Consider the following 20,238-nt stretch of genomic DNA (forward strand, 5'->3'; position numbering starts at 1 on the left):
CATTGCATGGTCTATGTTCATCGGTGGCCGGGGGTGGGGGGCAGTTTTCTTTGGCGTGGCACAGCACAAAATAGACAGAATGGTATGTAGTCGATCTGTAGACAATTCATTGGATGTCTTATTTCGCAGAGTCTCCGAACATGTCAGTCCTCAGTAGTGAAGCTCTTTTAAAGAACAAAAAAAGGAAAAGGACCTTTACAGATGGCTGAACATGAACCCTCCAATCAGTGCGTTCTCTCCGGCTGAACCCGGCTTCCTGCTGTGAGATTCCGTCTGTACCGCTGACCTTAATGTTGCACAGGATAATGGGCATGCAAGTCCCGGGGGTAGGAAACAGTAGAAGCCCTGTGTTCCTTCAGTGTATGTTTGTGGAGGCGTATAATGTATACAACGTCCTGATCAGAATCTGTAGTCCATGAGCTCAGGGTACATGTTTTTCCTGAGCCAACACGCTCCACAGACATTCCTCATATTGATTCTCGCAAACCCTCGTTGCGGCTTCCCCTAAAAATTAATTTGAGAAATTGTTTTGCGACTGCACCCAGTACAATTCAATCCAGCTGTATTGATTTCCTTTGACATATCAAACAATTCAGAGCTATTGAAAAAAGAATCACACGCACGAAGGAGCTGCTCTGCAATTGCACAGTCATATACTGTACACAGGTTAGTGTGTGCAGCTCCAGAGGAGCAGCTGGGAGGCAGGTACCATGCACAAGGGCACCTTGACATCTTGATGCAGTTTGCCATCAAAAATAATCCTGTGTTTGCATGCTGCCCATTAAAATGGCCTGCCTTTGATATCAGGATCATTTCTGTATTTATAGATTCTGTTTCTTTTACATCTGAACATCTGTAAAATACAGTCCGGGCTGCAAAGGGAATTCGAAGGCATCGTTATTTTCAAATACATATATCTTTTTAAAGCGTCATTATCAATGCAGTCATGAATTCAAAGTCAGACTTTTTATTTTTAAGAGGGAACCAGCAATGTGTGAATTTCTATGGGGCTATAAACATTCCCAGCAGAAGGATGGATGCATCACCCTCCCCTCCATCCACAACTTCAGATGCAGGACCGACTGTCACTAACACGCCCTCTTTGTGCAGCCGGCACAGACACATCTGTCATTTGATATTTGGCTCATGCTAAGCAGAGGAACAGCTGCGGGGCACAGGAAACAGAGAGCAGGGAAGACAGTAGCTGCGTGAGTTGTTTCTGACAGCTCCTCCTGTTGTGCGAGTATCAGTACCTTTGGGATTTGAGTTTCTTTTTCTTTTTTTTTCCTCTCTTCTCCTGCGGCTCGAAAACTCTTTGACCACGGCAAATGCAAATCAACTTATTGTTCATTCACAGGAAAAGTTTAGGACGGATGAAAATATAACATCAGAAGACAGTCCCCTGCGTCATGTGTTTGCGTCCGCTGAAGAAGGCTTTTTTTTTATTTGATCGGTTTTGGAGAGTAAACTAAAAATGCGCCGCTGTGGAAATGGGCTGCAAATCCTCCATTATTTGAGAAATCATCGGAGGGGCTTTGCAAAGTCAAGTCAGTTTTGCAAATTTGCAAATTCCTTGAGGGGGAACCTAATTAAGACAAAATGTCCAAACACTCACGATTCCCACTTCATCCCCCAGACGTCCTTTAGCAGCTCTGAGCGACTGTAATCCCTGCCAGAGACACAGGCCGTTGCCCGGGCAACCTCAGTTCTGCCACCATGGCAGCTGTAACTGTGGCGAGGAGACACGTTGCCAGGGTGGACAGGTGTTGCCGGGGTCTTGGAGATCACTTTGGGTCTCTCCGCCACGCCTCCAATGTCGTTACACATGTTGGAGCGGCGCTAACAAGCCGCTCGCACGCAAACACGCTCCTCTACGCCGCTCCTCTACGCCGCTCCTCTACGCCGCTATCAGAACCGGACACGAGACCGCTGACAGAGTTACACTAATGTTCTGTGTCACGCTCTTGTCGAATTAGACGAGCACATGCTTCTCTTGCCAGCTCGGAGCAGGAGGTCCGTGCCACATGGCTGCGTGTTTTCTTTTTCTTTTTTTCTTCTGCCGGACACACATACTGTAGGTATGAGAAATGACTCATATTCAGCGAGACACGGTAACCTGCTGCAGGGCAGAGTAATGGGACACTGCACAAAAAGTCAAACAAGCTCTCATTACCTTTCATCCAGGCAGAACATGGAGGCCACCGCTGAAATTGGTCCTATGAAATTGTAAGGGGAAATATAAATGTGTGCTAGTGGAAAGCAATAGCTGAGAGTGTGTCTATTTAAAAGCAACAGCATGTGCGGACCATGAAGGAAAGATAGTTCTGTTACTGAGTCAGTGTGGCGAGGCTCAAAATGTCTATTTCAGGGCTTGCTTTAAGTAGGGTGAGTCACCAGGCTTTTGGAGCACTGGAAACTGCATGTGTGTGCGTGTGCACATGTATTTTTATGTGATACGGCTGAATTTTCATCCCTCTCCCTCTATCTCCGTCACACACACACACACACACACACACACACACACACACACACACACACACACACGTGCCTGCCCGGCGGGTGCAGGTCTGTGACGGGTTCGGCGTTTTGGGCATGGGCCATCCTCTCTCTGTCCCTGAGCTCCTAGCAGCGAGCTGGCCCTCGCGCAGGGACAGGCAGCGACTTCAATCTGTTTGGTAAATACTGAGATAAGTAAAGGCCCACCCATCGCCGGGGCAGAAAATAGCCCGGGCCGGACCTGCGAGTGCCGAAAGCGAATGAGAGGACAGACCTTCCCAAAGAGAAGTCTGTGGACATACATTTATTTGCTTTTTTTTTTTTTTATATTGGAGTGTGTGAGGGGAAGTCGGGTTGACGAACAGACAATGGGAGAAAGAGAAATGGAGAGAGTGACTGGGGAAAAGCAAATGAAGGATGCAAAGCCTCCTGCTGCCAGTAAAATGTCAATGGAACCCTGGGGATGCATTGATTAACCTCTCTCCTCCTAATCTGCCTTCAGCCTCTGCACCTCTCGCTGAAGGCAAACACACACACTGGTGGTACACAGATGGACAAACCGGCTCTGCATAAACATGTGAATTGAGGCGAGGACGAGGCCATTAGAGCTGTTTTCAACTGAGAACGCAGAGGCACTCTGTGATGACAAATTGTTGCCAATGACGAACATCTCTTTTTGCTCTCTTTTTTCAGATTTGGGGATAGATAGGTGGAGAGCTTCTTTTTACACATTTGGGCATGCAGGCGATACAAATGAAAACGTCCACACTACCTCGAACTCAATATTGTTCAATTCAGTTGAGCTAGATTCAGTTCAGTTCCTTCAAGAACAAATTCAATACAGGGATACAACAAATGGCTATTTTCATTATCGATTAATTGATTAGTTGTTTGGTCGAATAAGCATAACAAAAATATAAAGACATTGAACATCATCATCTCCCAGAGTCCAAGTGGATGTCTTAAAATTGCATTTTTTCTGTTTGACCAAAACTAAAAAATGTTCAGTTCACTATAAGACGAGGAAAAGCAGCAAATGTTCTCATTGGAGATGCTGGAATCGGCCGTCTAATTGATTATTTGACCTATCATTTTAGCTTTGATTCACTGTGGCTTTGTCTTTCCCTTTCCCACATGAGGAAACCAATAGGACATCATTGAAAGTACTGTACAACGATTAAAGGACTGCATAGAATGTAGGTGCCATGTAAAGATGTCAGACTATATAATCAGATGAACATTGTGTTGCATCATGCAGAGTGTGAATTGGTGTACAGTTCAGTCCACAGTATGAAGTTTACATTTTCATTTTGGTTTACTATAACCGCCTAAGGCCTTCATTCCAAAGACTAACTTCCTCTCACTGTTTTCTTTTTTCCCCCTTCTCTCTGGCAGTTTGCTCCCAGTTCTCCAAAGGCGTGTACGCCATCATCGGCCTGTACGACAGGAAGACGGTCAACATGCTCATGTCCTTCTGCGGAGCGCTGCACGTCTGCTTCGTCACGCCGTCCTTCCCCATCGAGACGGCCAACCAGTTTGTGATCCAGCTGAGGCCCGAGCTCCAGGACGCTCTGGTGGGAGTGATCGACCACTACGGATGGAAGAAGTTTGTCTACATGTACAGCTCTGACTCAGGTAGGAGACTCATTTATTTCATTTCACATCTTACTATACATATTTGTCATAGTGGTTTTTAGTGGACACCTTTATGTTTGATGAACACAAACACCCTTTAAGCTGTTGTGACTGTGAAGTATGCATGCAGATTATTCTCGAAAATATTGTGAAACCTTCATATGAAATATAAAATATTTCATATGAAGGTTTCACTATATTTTACCAACCTATTTAAACGCGTAGAAAGCGTTTCAAAAGCAGTTTAAGTACAGCCACATGAAGACGGCAAGCGGCAGTCATTGCACTAACCACCATTAACCGTCTTCATATTGCCATGGCGACAGCAATGGGGTCAATCGTAGCCATTGTGCAGCAATGAGCTGCCATCAGGACATCTTTTTCAGAACCGCCATCTTTGTGCAGATGGAGAACAGTGAAAAAAAAAACATTGACCTGAACTGACTAGCAGATGAATCACACAATGGAACAAAAGATGAAGCTCTTCATCGAGCGGTCCTCAGCAGTTACCATGAATAATGCTGAAGCACAAAATTTAAACATCTTAGAAACAGTCCTGCAGAAATAGAAGCAGCACACCTGTCAGCCTCCTTCTCTCTCTCCCCTCTCGAGCCAATCAGCTGTAGCCTTCCCATAATGCCATGCCATCTGTCCCAGGTGTTGTGGGTTTTTGGAGCAAGACTGTGAAGGGTGTATTTGTGTGCCCAAAAGCATTTTGTGCACATTTTGCACATGCAAATTACTGCAACATTTAGTTTGCACTCGTGTGAGAGACATAAGCAGGCTTAAGTCGGCTTTAAAAGACGGATGCCATCATGTCACTCTGCAGAGCACACGGAGCGGTGACAGGCGAGATTTCACAGTGGTCTCTACCCCGATTGATTTATAATGGCTGCCACACATCTCCCACAGATTTTTTTTCTTCTATTTTCTGTGATCCCTTTATTACCAACTCACAAACTGTTGGATAGTAGATGTAGACACATATTGTGTGTGTGTGTGTGTGTGTGTGTGTGTGTGTGTGTGTGTGTGTGTGTGTGTGTGTGTGTGTGTGAGTGTGTGTGTGTGTGTGCGTACGCAGGGTCACTTCTGTGTGATTGAGTGGTGGGATGGAGCAGGTGGAATTCATATCAGTAGTCCTCTGTTGCCTGGATACTACGCTGTAGTCACCCTTCCTACAGGGTTATTTTAAGCCTTTAAGAAGAAGAAAAATTGTCTGTGCGTGTTTGTTTGTGTGTGTGCTTTTTCCAAATAATCTAAGTACTGTTATGTGATATTGCCTATAAAAAGTTCAAAAGTTATCTAGTCTAGTCTATATTTTATATAAGATATGTATTTATACTTCCGATTTTTTCAGTGTTTTTGTCGTTTCTCGTTTAGTGTATACTGTGGCATACAAATATATCATACGCGGTGTAGTGCAGAGCTTTAATATTTATTTGAACCCGGGTGGGGGTTTATGGCATGTAGAAGGGCAAAATTCGGAAGAGCTCAAAACCCCAGCAACACTTTTATTGTGGAAAACAATTTTTTCCCACTTTTTTTTCTCTTAACATTTGTCTTGCTGTCTTTTCCGCACAGCATCCACTCATAAAAGTGCCTCTCGTTTTTATTTTCAAAAGCCAAGAACGGAAAAACACATTTGATAGCCCATTAAACCTATCATAAACAATATTCAGGAAATGGTTTCCCCAAAGTGTTATTTTCTCTACCCTCGATTGCCGGGCGCCCAGGTCTCCGTGTATTGCCTCTGGCCAGAAGGATGCTTATGACAGCCAGATTCTATTATGATATTATTCTCTTCCAGGATGCCTTTTGTGGACCATTTTTACCTTGGCCAGTCTCACGAGCCTCCCTGTCAGTCTGGCTCTGATTTATAGGGGTGCATAACCCACATAGCTACATTTGCAAAGGCGAGAGGATATTCAATGCAAACGCAGCGAGACTAAAAAGGGAAGAAAGCAGGGGAGAAAGGAAGAATAGATGGGATATAGGAAAAGATAAGAAATGTAATACTCCAGCCACACTGATAACATTGAAGGAAAGTTGACTCCAGGTTTTCTCTTTAATACTTTACAGTACGAAACATCCTCAACGCAAGAGAAAATGAACAATACGCCTATTATAGCTCGTCTTGCTCAAGCGCTAGGACTTAATGCACGTAATGCAAGACCAGATTAACAAACAAATGAAGAGATCAAATGATCTGCTTTTGTGGGGCCGAGCCTGGTGCTGTCCATGGTGCTGAAGCCAGGGACTCGACTTCATCCAATGACTGTTGCCTAGTCCTATACCTCAGGACCCACTGTCCTTATTCACGGCCATGATTAACTGTCCCCCCGTGTTGCCATGCCTATCATCAGTTTCACAGCTGCTTCTGAATCTGTCGGCACCGAGGACTGCGATTATTCATGTGCCACAGTGAATGGATGGCGACACCGTGAAAGGTGCTATACGTCACCATGTACATGTTTTTCTGGGGGTGTCTAATTTATATACAGAGACCTGTATTGTGGTCATATGTGGAGGTGAAACAGTATCCATCTTTTCTTTTCTTAATGACCTAGTGTCAAATAGGCAGCAGGAATTGCCTGGAGAGCAGCTGGCGTGCATTTTAATAAGGCCAGGCAATCATCTTTCAGAGGCTGTGACTATGCCTTTCTCATTCTTCTTTTGACAAGGTCTGTGCTGCTGTTGTTGTGGATAAGCCACATTTACATTTGCTCAATATGCACAAAATGCCTGTATGAACATGAACAAACACACATGGAGGATAGCACAATATGTAGAGGCCCATGCTGGCTCTTGCAGAGTTTGCCAGCTTAGCGGAGGAAAAACAAATACAGCTACATTGTGTATTAGTTTACATTTTTTAATTTTTGTAATTGCTATAATTCATTTGGGTAATGTGTGCCAGTCTGCTGCGGGTGGAATTACTTGATTTACTCTGTGGAACAACTGTGGCTGCCAGCTCGGGAGGAATCTGATTGGTCTACCGCCAGCAGCAAAGGACTGCAACAGTGAGTCAGATTGTAAATCAGAGCTCAAGATCAATGTGTTCTCTAATCGCCTCTTATTTCCTGTCTTAGCATGAGCCTTTAGCTCATTGGCTGCTCTACCTCTGCCTCCATGGGGCTCGGGTGTCTCCGAGGAGCAGTGGCGACAGTGTAATTGAGTAACGACGCCTGTAATTGGTGCTCCGAGGACGTAAAGTTGGCTGTGTGTGCGTCATCTGCCATGATACACGAGCTGGTTATTTGTTAGTGTAGAAGTAGCGATTATTTAGCCCTGCGCTGTACTCACTAGAAAAGCACACCTGTATGTGCCAGAGTGCTTAATGGGCTGTCCCACTCGTTATCCTTTATCACTGGCGCTACAGGGGAGGTTCTGACGGATAAGCTGATCGAGAACAGTTTGGTTTCGTGCACAGCGTCTGATTCTTTCCTAAATTGTTCATAATTTATCTCTCAGCTCATAACATGCTCCACACACTCATTGGTCCCTGCTGCTGTTGGTCCGTTGAATATAATAATAATAACATTATGTATTCCGTGTAAATTTTTTGTGTGCTGATTGGTGCGATTGTATAACTGCTGTCTGTGCAACAAATTCCCCCCCGGAGATAATAAAGATCACCTTACTTTACATTACCTTACACTGTATATGATTAACCTGCACATACATTGCTTGATGGAGTCTCTCAGTAGACTCGTCATTCACCGCTTCATTCAACGTGAACGTCTTTGCGTAACCGTTAATGAAATTGGCCAAACCCTTACTCGCAATGAGAGTTTCACCCTTCTCTACTCTTCTATCCAGGCCTGTCGGTGCTGCAGAAGGTTCTGGACACAGCAGCGGAGAGGAACTGGCTGGTGACCTCGGTCAATGTGGAGACCATGACGGAGGCCTCCTTCTTGAAAGTGTTCCAGGATTTGGACAAGAGAAAGGAGGGCCAGATTATCATCGATTGTGAGACCGAGAGGCTCACTGGCATCCTCAGAAAGGTAAAGAGCTTTTCTCTGTTTCTGCAATGAGAGGGGATTGTGTAATTATGTTGCAATAGCATAATGCAAATTCAACTGAAAGGCCTCATAGCATAGTGAAACCATAGTGTATGTTATGCACTCAAGTAGGTATTCAATACGCTCAGTCAGTTAAAGTATTTATACAGAAAATTATATACAGTATATATATGTATACTCTGCCGTGGTGTTTAGTCTCCTGGAGCATAATATAACATAGCTTTGGCATTGGGAGTCTGCAGTTCTTCCGTGATAGGATCATCACTTACTCACTGAAAGTAAAACTTGGCATCACAATTGGCTGTTCATTAAACCTCTTCCCCAAACAGAGATTTCCCAATTCTAGCTTAACTAGGCTTGGCAGGTCTGTCAAGCTATAGATTTCACTGCACATTCAAAGTGTTCACATGGGGCTATAGTAAGAGTTTTACTCAACATTTAAACAGTTTGTATGGTGGTTTCTTCTTTTGTAGCCTTTTCAAAATCAAAACCACGTGAGCAAAAGTGTAAAAATTGCATTAAAAAGTGTAATTTAAAAGCTGCAATCATTAGCATGTCTGGCTAACTAGCTTACTGCTTATAAAACAAGCATTACTTCCAAGTATTCCTGTGTGGAAGCCGGTCCTAGGTAACGGATAATGGAGACTAAGGTTGTAACTCTGTCCTAGTAGTTATCGTACCGCACTAAATTGTGCGTAAATCCTTCACCTAAAAGCCTTTTCTCCTGTTAAATTAGAACTGCTGTTTGAAAATACTAAACCGTATGCAAGCTAAATGAAGCCAAACAGGGCTATGTGAGAACAAATTAACAGAAAACGGGTGAGGATGCCAAGACTCGTAGCTTTAGCTTCGGTCTTTAGGCACACAAGCATGCATGTAGCCATCAAGTCCTTTATTGGACCCTATTAGGTTTCCTATTAAAATAAGTCAGACAGAAACTGCTTCTTCAAACTCACGTAGCTAATGTCAGCTAGCAGTTCGCTAGCAAGCTACAGCTGATACAATGTGCGATGGACAGTTGACCTTCCAGCTGGCTGAAGCGAGAAGCCTGTATTTATCTCCCTCTGTCTGCAATCAAGTACCCATTGTTTAAAAAAATGACACAAAAAATGTGGAGCATTAAATCAGCTACTGATTATACACCAGGAACATCACAGGTGTAATTAATAATGAATGCATTCACGTCAGCTCGTTCCAGGGCTCTGGTACTGCGCATGCTGGCTCGCTGTCGTGGCTTATCGTTAACCAAATGTGTTTCACCTGTGCCTTTACCCCGCCATCACGGGTCAAACTGCACATTTGATGTGCATGAACCCGAAAGCGAGCCTCAGTTAATACATGCAGGCAGTTGCGTCCCCAGAAATAGATGACACATTTGTCACATAGAAATTGTTCTGCTTGTTGATGTCACTTGTATGATTTATGACTTTTCAGTCAGATTTTAATAGCTTTTCTTCTGTTTCAGTAAATTGTTGTTCTTAAGAAGAAGAAAAAAACATTGCACACACATGCACTTTGATGATGCTCGTAACACACACACACACACACACACACACACACACACACACACACACACACACACACACACACACACACAGTCCTTGGTCTATATGTGAAGGCAATGGCTGCTCTGTGTGACTGTTATTGATGGCCCGGTGTCTACAGTTAAGGTTATTGCATCAGTTCTCACCAGTTTACAGGAGCTGAGCCTGAGAAGTTCTCCATTCAGACGGCCATCATCAATCACCTACATCTGCTCCTTGCCTCCACACTGCCCCGACTGTGCATCCAAACAGTGGCGAACACACACACACACACACACACACACACACCTACACCCACACACACACACACACACACACACACATATTGTTTCTGAGGCTCAATAGCTACAGACTGGCTACTCGCGAAGTGTGCATCTGCTTGAATGCACTCCCTATGTTCCCCCAAGGGTTGATGTAAATAATGATGCCTGAGACCGATGATCACTTTAATGCACTTTAATGCAATACACGCTTGCCTGTGTGTATGTGTGTGGTTGTGAAAAGGTTAACAATACAATGTTAACGTTAATAATAGGTCTCTCTTAATGAAGACAACACAGCTAATAGCTGCATATATCCAATCATTTACAACTGAGCTACAGCACCCAACCTTGCAAACTAACAAAAGGGAAAGTAGCTGCAGTGGGTTAATATAACATAAGGAATTCACCAGGCATTTACATATGCATTCAATAAACTGTATGCATCATTGTCAGCATTATACTGTATATACATAAAGGTAAAATGATAACAAACTGTTCAGCATTTAAATTACGTATTTATACCGCTTTCTATACACACTGCAATTACAGAATCATAAAGATGACAATAATAACGATTTATTCGGTAAATAAACATCAAAACTTACATTTCTCTGGACGCACACACACACACACAGGAATGCAAACATCGGATCAACTGTCAATCTGCGTGGCACATCAACCCTGAGCTGAATCGCGCTGCTCCCACTCGCTCCCATTAAAACCTACTCCGGTGAGTCCGCGGCAGCGCTCCCTAGTGGCGGGGCCCTCAAACAACCCGTCCTGGTACGCCCTTCAAAACACATCTAGTACACAGATTCTCTCCCGCGATAATGTCACTGACAGATTCCCTCGGGCGACTTCTCACATGAACTGAATGTTGTTGTATCCTCCTTGGGGAACATCCGTGGTGACAGAAGAGCTACCGCGGAAAAGTGACCCGTCCTCTTGGGTTGACCTGTGAATGACTCTTATTCTATAATATATAATTAATTACATGATGAAAGAGCTACTCGCATCCAAACCATTTCCATTTTGACGGTCGACCGTGGCAGTAATGTGTGTCCCCCCCCCCCAGTGTCTAGCCTAATGGTGTCAGCGCTGGTGTGTGTGTCTCTCCCCCTTCCCTTCCGTTTTTCCTCGCCCGGGACTCGGCCGCAGGGCCCGCCTTGTGCCGGGGTCACTATTAATAACAAATGCCACCTTCTGTCATGACCTACAGCATCATTAGACACACATAACACACAAAAACAAATGAGTGCACTTCCCTGAAGTAATCGCGAGGGAAAATTCTCGCAGAGAAGGAGAGGAGTGAAAAATGTGTGAGGTCATGCGTGGTGCCTGAGCAGAGACGGTGGAATGAGCTTCTTATCTGCTGGCCTAAGGCTATTAATTGGATGGTGCATGGCTTTGAATAAGTGCTGCCCACTCGGCCTTATTTCATATGACAGCCCAGTATGCTCGGATGACACACACACACACACACACACACACACACTCCGATTTGTTGTACAGCACAGCAGGCTCTTTTTATTTTTTTAGGCAGTTTGCCTTGAGTGCCACCAGCTGAGACCCTAATTTATCGATTTATTTTTGTCTTATCTCTACACCACACGCGTCGGTCAAACTAGTGTCCCAACGGGCTCATTTCTTTTATAAATAAACCAGATCTGGCGCTACTCTACACACCTCTCGCCGTGCTCTTCAAGCTGCCATGACCCCTCGGTGCTCGGCTGACCTGCGACGGGAGAGCGCCGTAGGCGTGGGAGAGGGGGCGTGTGCACGGTTCAGCACTTGATGATATTAGTGTGAGATCACGTTGGAGTTCTAGGATGCTAGAATATTGTAAGTTATTTAAATATTAGATCAAAGATCAAATAAGAGCTCTCAGGGGAACACTAGTGAAAACAGATGAGGAGGAGGAGGAGGAGGAGATAACGTGTAGTATGCAGTGTTATATTTACAAATCGTTGACTTATTTCACCACACGTTAAAGCCTAGAGGACGTGAAGTATGATATGTTATGAGCCGTTTACTTTTAAAAATGGAATATTCAATTACATGTAAATTGTTTCTTTTTTCCTCCTTTTTTTATATTGTTATAATAACTATAATTTCTTGCTTTTCTAATGGTCGGCTCGGGCGGTTTTCAGGGTTATTTGTGGTGACACATCCTCATTTTCAGTGAATTCATTAATTCAGTTGTGTTTGTTTTCATAGGAATAGTATCAGTGGTGGGTTTGTGTGTGATAGATAATATGTTTTCGTGGGAGCGGGTGTCTGGCCAAAGGCAAAAAAGTTTGAATTAAGAGAGGAGAGGATGAATTGAAATGAGATGAGAGAGGAGAGGGCATTTTCTCATTCGTAGCTGTTTTTTTAACTGACTCCAGGACAATCATTTTCCTTTCACGATATGGAGTCTTTTGTTACGTTGAGGTTTTATTCATGTATTAGAGCTGCTTGTTCAGTTACTAGTCTTTTATTGTATTCAACGTATAGTGTTTAGTCCATTTGCTCTGATGTATTGTGAACCTATTCTCTGTCTGTCCTCTACAAGGTGCTGTGCACTCTAGCAGGGATGCTGCTGAGACACTGTCAAAACCTGTCTCTCAGTTGTACACTCACACACACACACACACACACACACACACACACACACACACACACACACACACCAAGCCAACCGTCTGTTTTTGTATCACAGGCGTTTCATTCTCCATATCTGACCTTGTGTTCCAGATTGTTGATCAAGGCAAGAATGCAAAGAGCTACCACTACATCCTGGCTAACCTGGTAAGAAATCGTCATTATATCACTGCATTTTGTTTGATCTATTTTCCACGTACTTGTCGACATACTTTCGCGGCTCGATGAAGTCATTTGCATTGCTATTAAATGTGGCTTTTAACAAGATTCCAGGCTTTCGGAGCTTTATTGCCAGTTTAATAGACTTGCATGGGCCGAATGATTTAGCCTAAAACTGGCAGTTTTATTTTTTTATTTTTATGTCTTCTGTGTTCTCCATCCCATTTCCCCCCTCAGCTACTTCATATATTCGTTCACTGGATCGTCAAACCAGCAGACATAACGGCTGCACAGTACAGCACAAGAGTAACTGACAGTCAGAAATCTTTGCAGATTCACAGTGACGGGAAAATGTCAGGCAGAAAATGTATGCAAGCTCACATCCATCAGCTCTCTCTGTCTGCTGCCATTTTCACCGTGCAAATGGTGTGTAGACCCCTTCAGCCTCCGCCAGACTTGCTAAATGCAACCAAATGAAGAGAAAATTGACATCAACCGAAGCTGTAATATGATAATGTGCATTAATATGCAGCTGCTGGCTTGAACAATTTCTCAGTGCTGCAGTTTTAGATTGGCTCAATCTCTCTTGTCTCGCCAGTTTGCCAGATTTAATTTTGAATGATAAGGCTCAGACGGTAATAACAGATGATACGCAAAGTGGCCGCAGTCTTTTATAATGGTCCCATTAAAAGGTTTGTGCAAAAACTACTCTTTCTGTGTCCTAGAACCATTTTACATTTACCTTATTTACTGACAGAGTGATAGAGAAAAGAAACAAGGGTTTGAGTGGTTCAAATGTAAAATATGTCAGAAATACCAAGCGCCATGTCCTGTGCTGGCAAAGGCTAGTTTCTATAGTAACCTCTTCAGCTCACTGCGCCACATTAGCTCACGCATAGAGCAGAAAAAAGACACTTGTCTGCCTGCTCAGCTGAGAAATATGGACACCCGGAAACACACACACACACACACGCAGGTACGTTAGGGAGACTGAAGTGAGAGGAGTTTGAGCTCCCCAAAACTGCCTTCGCTGCGTGGATGTGACGACAAACTAAACAAGTGAAAGCTCCAGTTAAGAGAGAGGCCAAGAGAGAGCCTGAAGCTTCAAATGACTTGAATCAAAAAGCATCAGAGCAGAGAAGAAAGAGAAAGGATAGAAAGGTATGTGTAGCCTGGTCGAGCAGGAGAGGCACCAGAGAGACACCTTTTTCTTTTCATCAGTCAAAACTTTGCTCTTAAATCTGAGACAAATTGTCTCCACTCCCACCCGGTCCCACTCGTCTGCCTCCTCTTCTCCCCGCGCTGACAGGCGGCCGGCTCAGAGCCCGGATCTGCTTCTCTGCCTTTCTCCCGCGATGAAAAACAGCCTTCTAACATAATAGTCAGGGGAGAAAATACATGTCGGAGATACCATTACAGTAAATCGCTTCTTTCTCCATTGTGCTCTGCCCGAGGCATCTCCTGCTTTGTTCCCAGTGGCCTGGAGAGTGTACGGTTTTGATGCTGCCATTGTTAACGGTAGCCTATGAGGACTCTGCCTATCACAGATTAGCTCCAGACTGACCGCAGATGTGGACTGAGTTCTTTTTTATTTTTCTTCTTCTCATGTCTTGTTTTTCAGAGAAGGCAGGGATGATGTGTGCTCAATTGGATAACCTCTCTAAGTGCCGATAAAGAAAGGCTTGCCACGCTTTCTAAGCAAGTGACAGGAATAAATAGAGACATATAGCATCTGACAACAAGTTCGAAGCTGCGCAGTGCTGTGGCGCTCGCGGCAGTCAGGACCGGGTGCAATAGAAATAATGCGCAAAAATAGTGTCAAATGTTATATTTGTCAAATGTTTACAGCCCAGTAAGAATTAATTTCTTTTAAGGGGTCACAAAGGTCAAAAAGGTTTGGAATCATTGCGATGAAGATTTGGTAATGTCACTGCAGCATACGGTTCAATGTCCAATGACAGGCATGTCATTACATTCCACTGAGGACTCTGCTAATCATACATTGTGCACATGGTTGAAATCGTAATTATCTTGCTCACCTTTATTTCTCAGTTCACCTCTCTTCCTGTCCACTTCCTGTCTCAGGGCTTCCTGGACATCGACCTGACAGACCTGAGGAAGGGCGGAGCGAACATCACCGGCTTCCAGCTCGTCAACAACTCTGAGCCCGGCGTCAGCCGTGTCGTCCAGCAGTGGATGGAGTTTGACAACAAAGACTCCAAAGTGCCCAAGAGTGGACTCAAAGTACTGCTTTTCTCTCTGATCCCTCCTCCTTTCCCTTTTCTTCTTCTTTGAAGCGTTAATACAAGAAGTCGAAAGGCACGCTAAGATGCTAAGATGTCAGGTTTTACGTCACGACCAAGAAGGTTGTTATTGCCCCTATCAGTTTGTTTGTTAGTGACTTGTCAGCAGCATATTGCAACAAGCTATGACATGATTTCTATTAGATTTGCTTGACAGATAACACATGATGCTATCAGAGGTAGGTGACTCAGATCTGGGAGTTCTGCTGTGAAATGATTATATATTTTTGACCATAACAACCAGCTGAGATAGAGGAGTGATGCCAAATCCAAACAGCTTTGTTATTACAAGGTCAAGAAATAAACCTTAAATCAAAGTATTATAAATGTCTTTAGATGTGAACGCAAAGTATATGTATTGCTGCCTTGTCTTTCCTTGTCCAAGACCGGTATCTTTTTTGTATTTTTATTGCTGTGTTTGCTTCTGTTTGAACGGTCTGCTCTCTCTTTGCAGTACACTGGCGCTCTAACATACGACGGGGTGAAAGTCATGTACACGGCCTTTCAGAATTTAAGGAAGCAGAGGATAGACATCTCTCGCAGGGGCAACGCTGGAGAGTGTCTTGCCAACCCACCAGCTCCCTGGGGGCAGGGCATAGACATCCAGAGAGCCCTGCAGCAGGTCTGTGTGCATACATAGGGACATGCTAATGTGTGCACATACATACACACACACACACACACACAAATTCTTGAGTGGCACGTTGGCTAACGGCTCCTGAGTTGGGGCTGGCTGAACAAATTAGGTCTCATTCTGTCGTGTAAAGTTCACATTAAGGCGTAGGAGAGCTCTGCAGTATCAAATGTGACATCATGGCTGGTAAACAAAACCTGCAGGCAATAACACTCAGCCATGATCATCATGGAATATGACAGTAGCAATTGAGTTTAGAAATGTAATATTTGGCACTGGAAATAGAAATGTTGGTCTGCCCTTGAGACTTCACATCGTCTCACGGTGACACCCGTGCATGTGATGGCATGTATTTCGAGGAACGGACATTATTTCATAATAGAACATTTGAAATTACAGTTTAAAAAAGAAATGAAGTTTCCAATTAAAAACACAATGTGACATGTACTATTTGTGTACTCTCGAACAGCATTTACATAAAATATGGAGGTTTTACAGATGCACTTTGTGTGTGAGGGCGCACATGTGATTGCTTGTGAGTTTGTGTGTGCGCAGCCCGCGGCTCTGTCTGCAGAGTGACTGTGCAGCGGCCTGCTCAGTGTCAATCTCGCCATCTGCCTGCGCCTGGACTGGAGATTGAAGCCGCGTTCGCTCAATTAACTCCGTCACACAGCCAAGACAAACACGCTGCACTGTACACACACACACACACACACACGCAGACACCGTCTGTCATTCACTTCCGCAGGGACCCGGCTTTGTGGACTTTCACAAATGAATACTATACAAAAGGATGCAAGCCGCGATGAACATGCGTCGCGTGTAGGCGTGACATGCTAATGTCCGACAAGAAGCGGACTGTATGAATATCATGCTTCACCGCAGCCATTATTTACCCATCTGGCGAGCCTTGCAATTACTCATTCACTGTCTGTGACTCCATTACAGGTCCGTATAGATGGATTGACGGGTCACATCCAGTTCAACGAGAAAGGTCGCAGAACCAACTACACTGTCAGTGTCATGGAACTGGCCCCCTCCGGACCAAAGAAGGTAAGCCTGTAGCCTGAGGACGCTGTTTATAAACGGTGCAATGTATCAGCGGAATAACCCTGTGCTTCATTTTAGGCCATATTTGTCAAACTTGTAAGGATTACACTCAAGAAAGCAAGAAATCTAGGAGTGAAAGAGTTCTTCACTGACTGAAATAAAGACATATTTATCAAGCGGCTTATTCCTTTTTACAGTGAAGTGAAGAGTAACATATTAGAATAATCCCATTGTAATCCCATGTATGCTTTGAGCAGAAAAAAGACAATCAGAAACAAGGAGGTTTCTTAACCTTGACATTTTACTCAGTGATGCTTTCTGCAAAATCTTGTGCAGTTCAAATTCTTTTAAAAAATGTAAGAAATCCTGAATATCTCCAGCAGCAATTAAAATGTGAAATCAGCAACAATGTGATCTAATGCAAATAGTGGCCCAAACTACCCTCCACACATTTCAGTAACACACCATCTTGCACATTATTCATAATGACCAATGTCCTTTTTGGACATTTGCTCCTAAACATGTCTCCGAAGGCGTTCGCTAACCTCTGTTTCAAATGTCGTAAGACATTCGATAAATTTCTTTGATTCACTCAAGTCCAAAACGTCACTTTAAGCGCTTGTGACATTATGACATTCTCCTCGTCTTAGGTTGGCTACTGGAACGAAGATGAGAAGTATGTGACTACTGCCAGCTTCGTGAGAGGCATCAACGAGACGTACGGCCTGCAGAACAGAACTTACATAGTCACCACGATCTTGGTGAGTAAAATAGAGAGGAATGACAGATTTGGGGGGTGAGGGGGTTTGGAGACGGGGAAAGGCAGAGTAACATTTTTCATTTTCTTTTATGATAGAGTTCCTAAAAGTTCAGGCCCCTGACAGAATTCAGCAGACATTTATGATTGTATCTCCCTCCCCTCCACCCCGTACCAACTTCTCTCTGTCTGACTCGTGCTTGCTCAGAATCGCAGAGTTCCCCTGTACGTGTTTACGATACGTTTAAAAGAGAGCGCAAGAACAACACAACCTCACGCTGAATGAACACAAAGTGTGCATTCATCATGTAATGGTACTTAGTGTGTATATACAGTATATAGAGTAGTAAATAGCACAATAGAAGCCTACTTTCTGAGGCTGTGCTTTATCCTCCGATGCTATTCATTCATTCAACAAGACCTGGCCGTGTTGCGTTCAGTGTCCTGGCGTACATTACAGAGATGGAGGTCTCGTGAAAGAGGTTGTGTTTGCGACACCAGCGATTCAATCTGGCCAGCTCTCTTCATGACATGTTCTCAAAGGAAAGCGACATAGCTGGCAATACATGGCTCATATACAGTGGAGGATAATACAGATCTGAGTATATCTTCCCAGGTACAGGATGTTCTCAGGGCCAGCATCATGTTAAACATTTTATCTCAGAGAATACTTCATGTCTGTGGAGGCCTGTGGGCCGAGCACTGGTTATTTTTCTAATCCTGGGTTTATTTTATTTTTCAAGTGGAAATGTATTTTATCTCTGCAATCACTGCCACCATGGTGTTGTTTTTTGCTGGGCTTAAAGCAGATATAGCTAACTATGCATAGATGAAATGTGTGTGAAAAAAAACACTGGCAGTTTTTTTTTATATTCTGCAACAGCCTTCAGGTCTAGCAGGGCAATGGGTGTGCAATGTCTGTTCTCCACTGTGAGGGTTAATGGGGTAAAGGATTTCAACTGTGTGCTTCCCTGAAGAGAAATGCACTGCTCACCAGATAAAGGCTCGAGCAAGGTGATGGAGCTGAGAAACGATGTCGAATAATAGATGGGGGGGAGAAAAAAACACTCCAATCTGTGCAATCTTTTTATAGAGGCAAGCTTTCAGTCAGAGACACTTCGGCATCAGCGGGATACAGCTGAACACAACAATATACAGTGACATTACCAATGTGGATCATCTGGTAACGCGGCTTTAATGTCATAGCATACAGACTGTAAATACGAGCACCCTTGTGTTAAAGAAATGGGGAGTTTCTGACGACAACTGTCTTTGCCACTTTGAGGAAAGAATTGATCAACTGTCAATTGCAAAAATGGCTGTAATAGTGGGTGGATAAACCGCATTAGCAGCATTAACACTATTACAATCAACTGTGCTAATAATACAGGAGCTGCATGGCTGACACAGTTAGTTGTTACCTGATTCAACTCAATGAGAAAGCCAATTTAGGCCACTTTTATATAATAATTGCATGCATTAATACTCTTATATATAGCTTAAAGTAATAGATAAATGGTTCATAACATAGATATGGAGGAATGGTTGAACTGAGCCTCTGCCACACATGTCAGTATTCTGTTTCCCAACTAACCTCAACATTGATAGCTCAATTGTAGCTTTACTGTAACAATAGACTCAAATGGATACGACTATGGGAAAACGATTGTGTCGCTGAACACACGGTACTGTGGAGGAACATTTGCCAAAAAAAATATTGGAAACTGATGTGGAGCATTGGGTACACGATGCAAAACTTAACATGTAGTCGATTGGCATATCATTTAAAAAGTAAAAAAAAAAAAAAGAACACTCATTTAATTCCAAAGGTTGCAGTCTCCCAAGAGGACGGACCTAAATTAAGTCTCTCTGACATAATCTCCTATCAGTGTCCCCTTTTCTTGGAAGATAAATTGCTCCTCTGTCTTGGAACCGAAGAGAAGAGATAAGGTGTGAACAGTTATTGGGCAGCAGGCGAGCTTTTACATCGTTTAACTTTTGTGCTCGCTGTTTCGCTGCTTGAGGGAGTGTGTTGTTTTTGCCAATGTGAAGGTAACACTTTGTGCTTTCCCACATCCCTACTGTCCCAGCCTGTGAACACAGAACCGGCCTGGGGTTAACGGGAGATCTGGAGGAGTGAAGCGGAGCATGTTTAATGGAGGACTGCAGTTTGGTGTCTTCACAATCGTGGCTTTACACTAAAACCAGGCAGTGACTGGAGTTTTACAATTCCGTGTTTGCATGCCATGCATTGGTTGTTAATGGCATACTGTCTGTGTGCAGCTTTTAGAATAAATATAGTTATTTTAAAAGGCTTTCAGAAAGAAATGGTATCGCGAAAGAGCAAATAATGTAATGTTGAAAATTCCCTCGAGGTCTGTTTAAATTGGTCTCAGAGGAATGAAATGAGTTGATTTGAACAATTTAGCCAATGGCAGAACCACCCAAACGTACTCATTCCCACGCATGTTTTATTTGTTTGCATTTCAAACACAGTTGTGTGTTTGAAATGCTGTTGTGTGTCTGCGTTACGTGGTCGAGTGACAGCCGATCTCAGTGGAACTGTTCGAGGTCAATGAGACCGAGTCCTGGAGGACCTTCTGTATGCCGCGTCATGCCTCACTGTGCACGGGAATTGCATGCATACTCAAATGTGTGTGTAGCCGACTATGTCTGTGACCGCAAGTGAAAGTTGCATCGCGCGTCGATGTGCTGCACGCCAGACCTTTCTC

At 43.8% G+C, this 20,238-nt stretch overlaps 1 protein-coding gene across 1 annotated transcript in view; it reads left to right on the plus strand.

Annotated features, from left to right (window-relative positions):
* The window catches only part of gria1a (glutamate receptor, ionotropic, AMPA 1a), a gene marked incomplete at both ends in the record, with an annotated part of 63,840 nt that overhangs the window by 12,898 nt on the left and 30,704 nt on the right, over nucleotides 1-20,238 (plus strand). The window contains 7 exons of the mRNA XM_079228273.1: nucleotides 3,892-4,131; nucleotides 7,951-8,135; nucleotides 12,697-12,750; nucleotides 14,848-15,006; nucleotides 15,520-15,687; nucleotides 16,648-16,752; nucleotides 17,400-17,510. Coding sequence (XP_079084399.1) covers nucleotides 3,892-4,131; nucleotides 7,951-8,135; nucleotides 12,697-12,750; nucleotides 14,848-15,006; nucleotides 15,520-15,687; nucleotides 16,648-16,752; nucleotides 17,400-17,510 — 1,022 coding nt within the window. The remainder of the gene's footprint in view (nucleotides 1-3,891; nucleotides 4,132-7,950; nucleotides 8,136-12,696; nucleotides 12,751-14,847; nucleotides 15,007-15,519; nucleotides 15,688-16,647; nucleotides 16,753-17,399; nucleotides 17,511-20,238) is intronic.

Source organism: Taurulus bubalis, assembly GCF_910589615.1.
Source record: "Taurulus bubalis genome assembly, chromosome: 13".
Lineage (NCBI taxonomy): Eukaryota > Metazoa > Chordata > Actinopteri > Perciformes > Cottidae > Taurulus > Taurulus bubalis.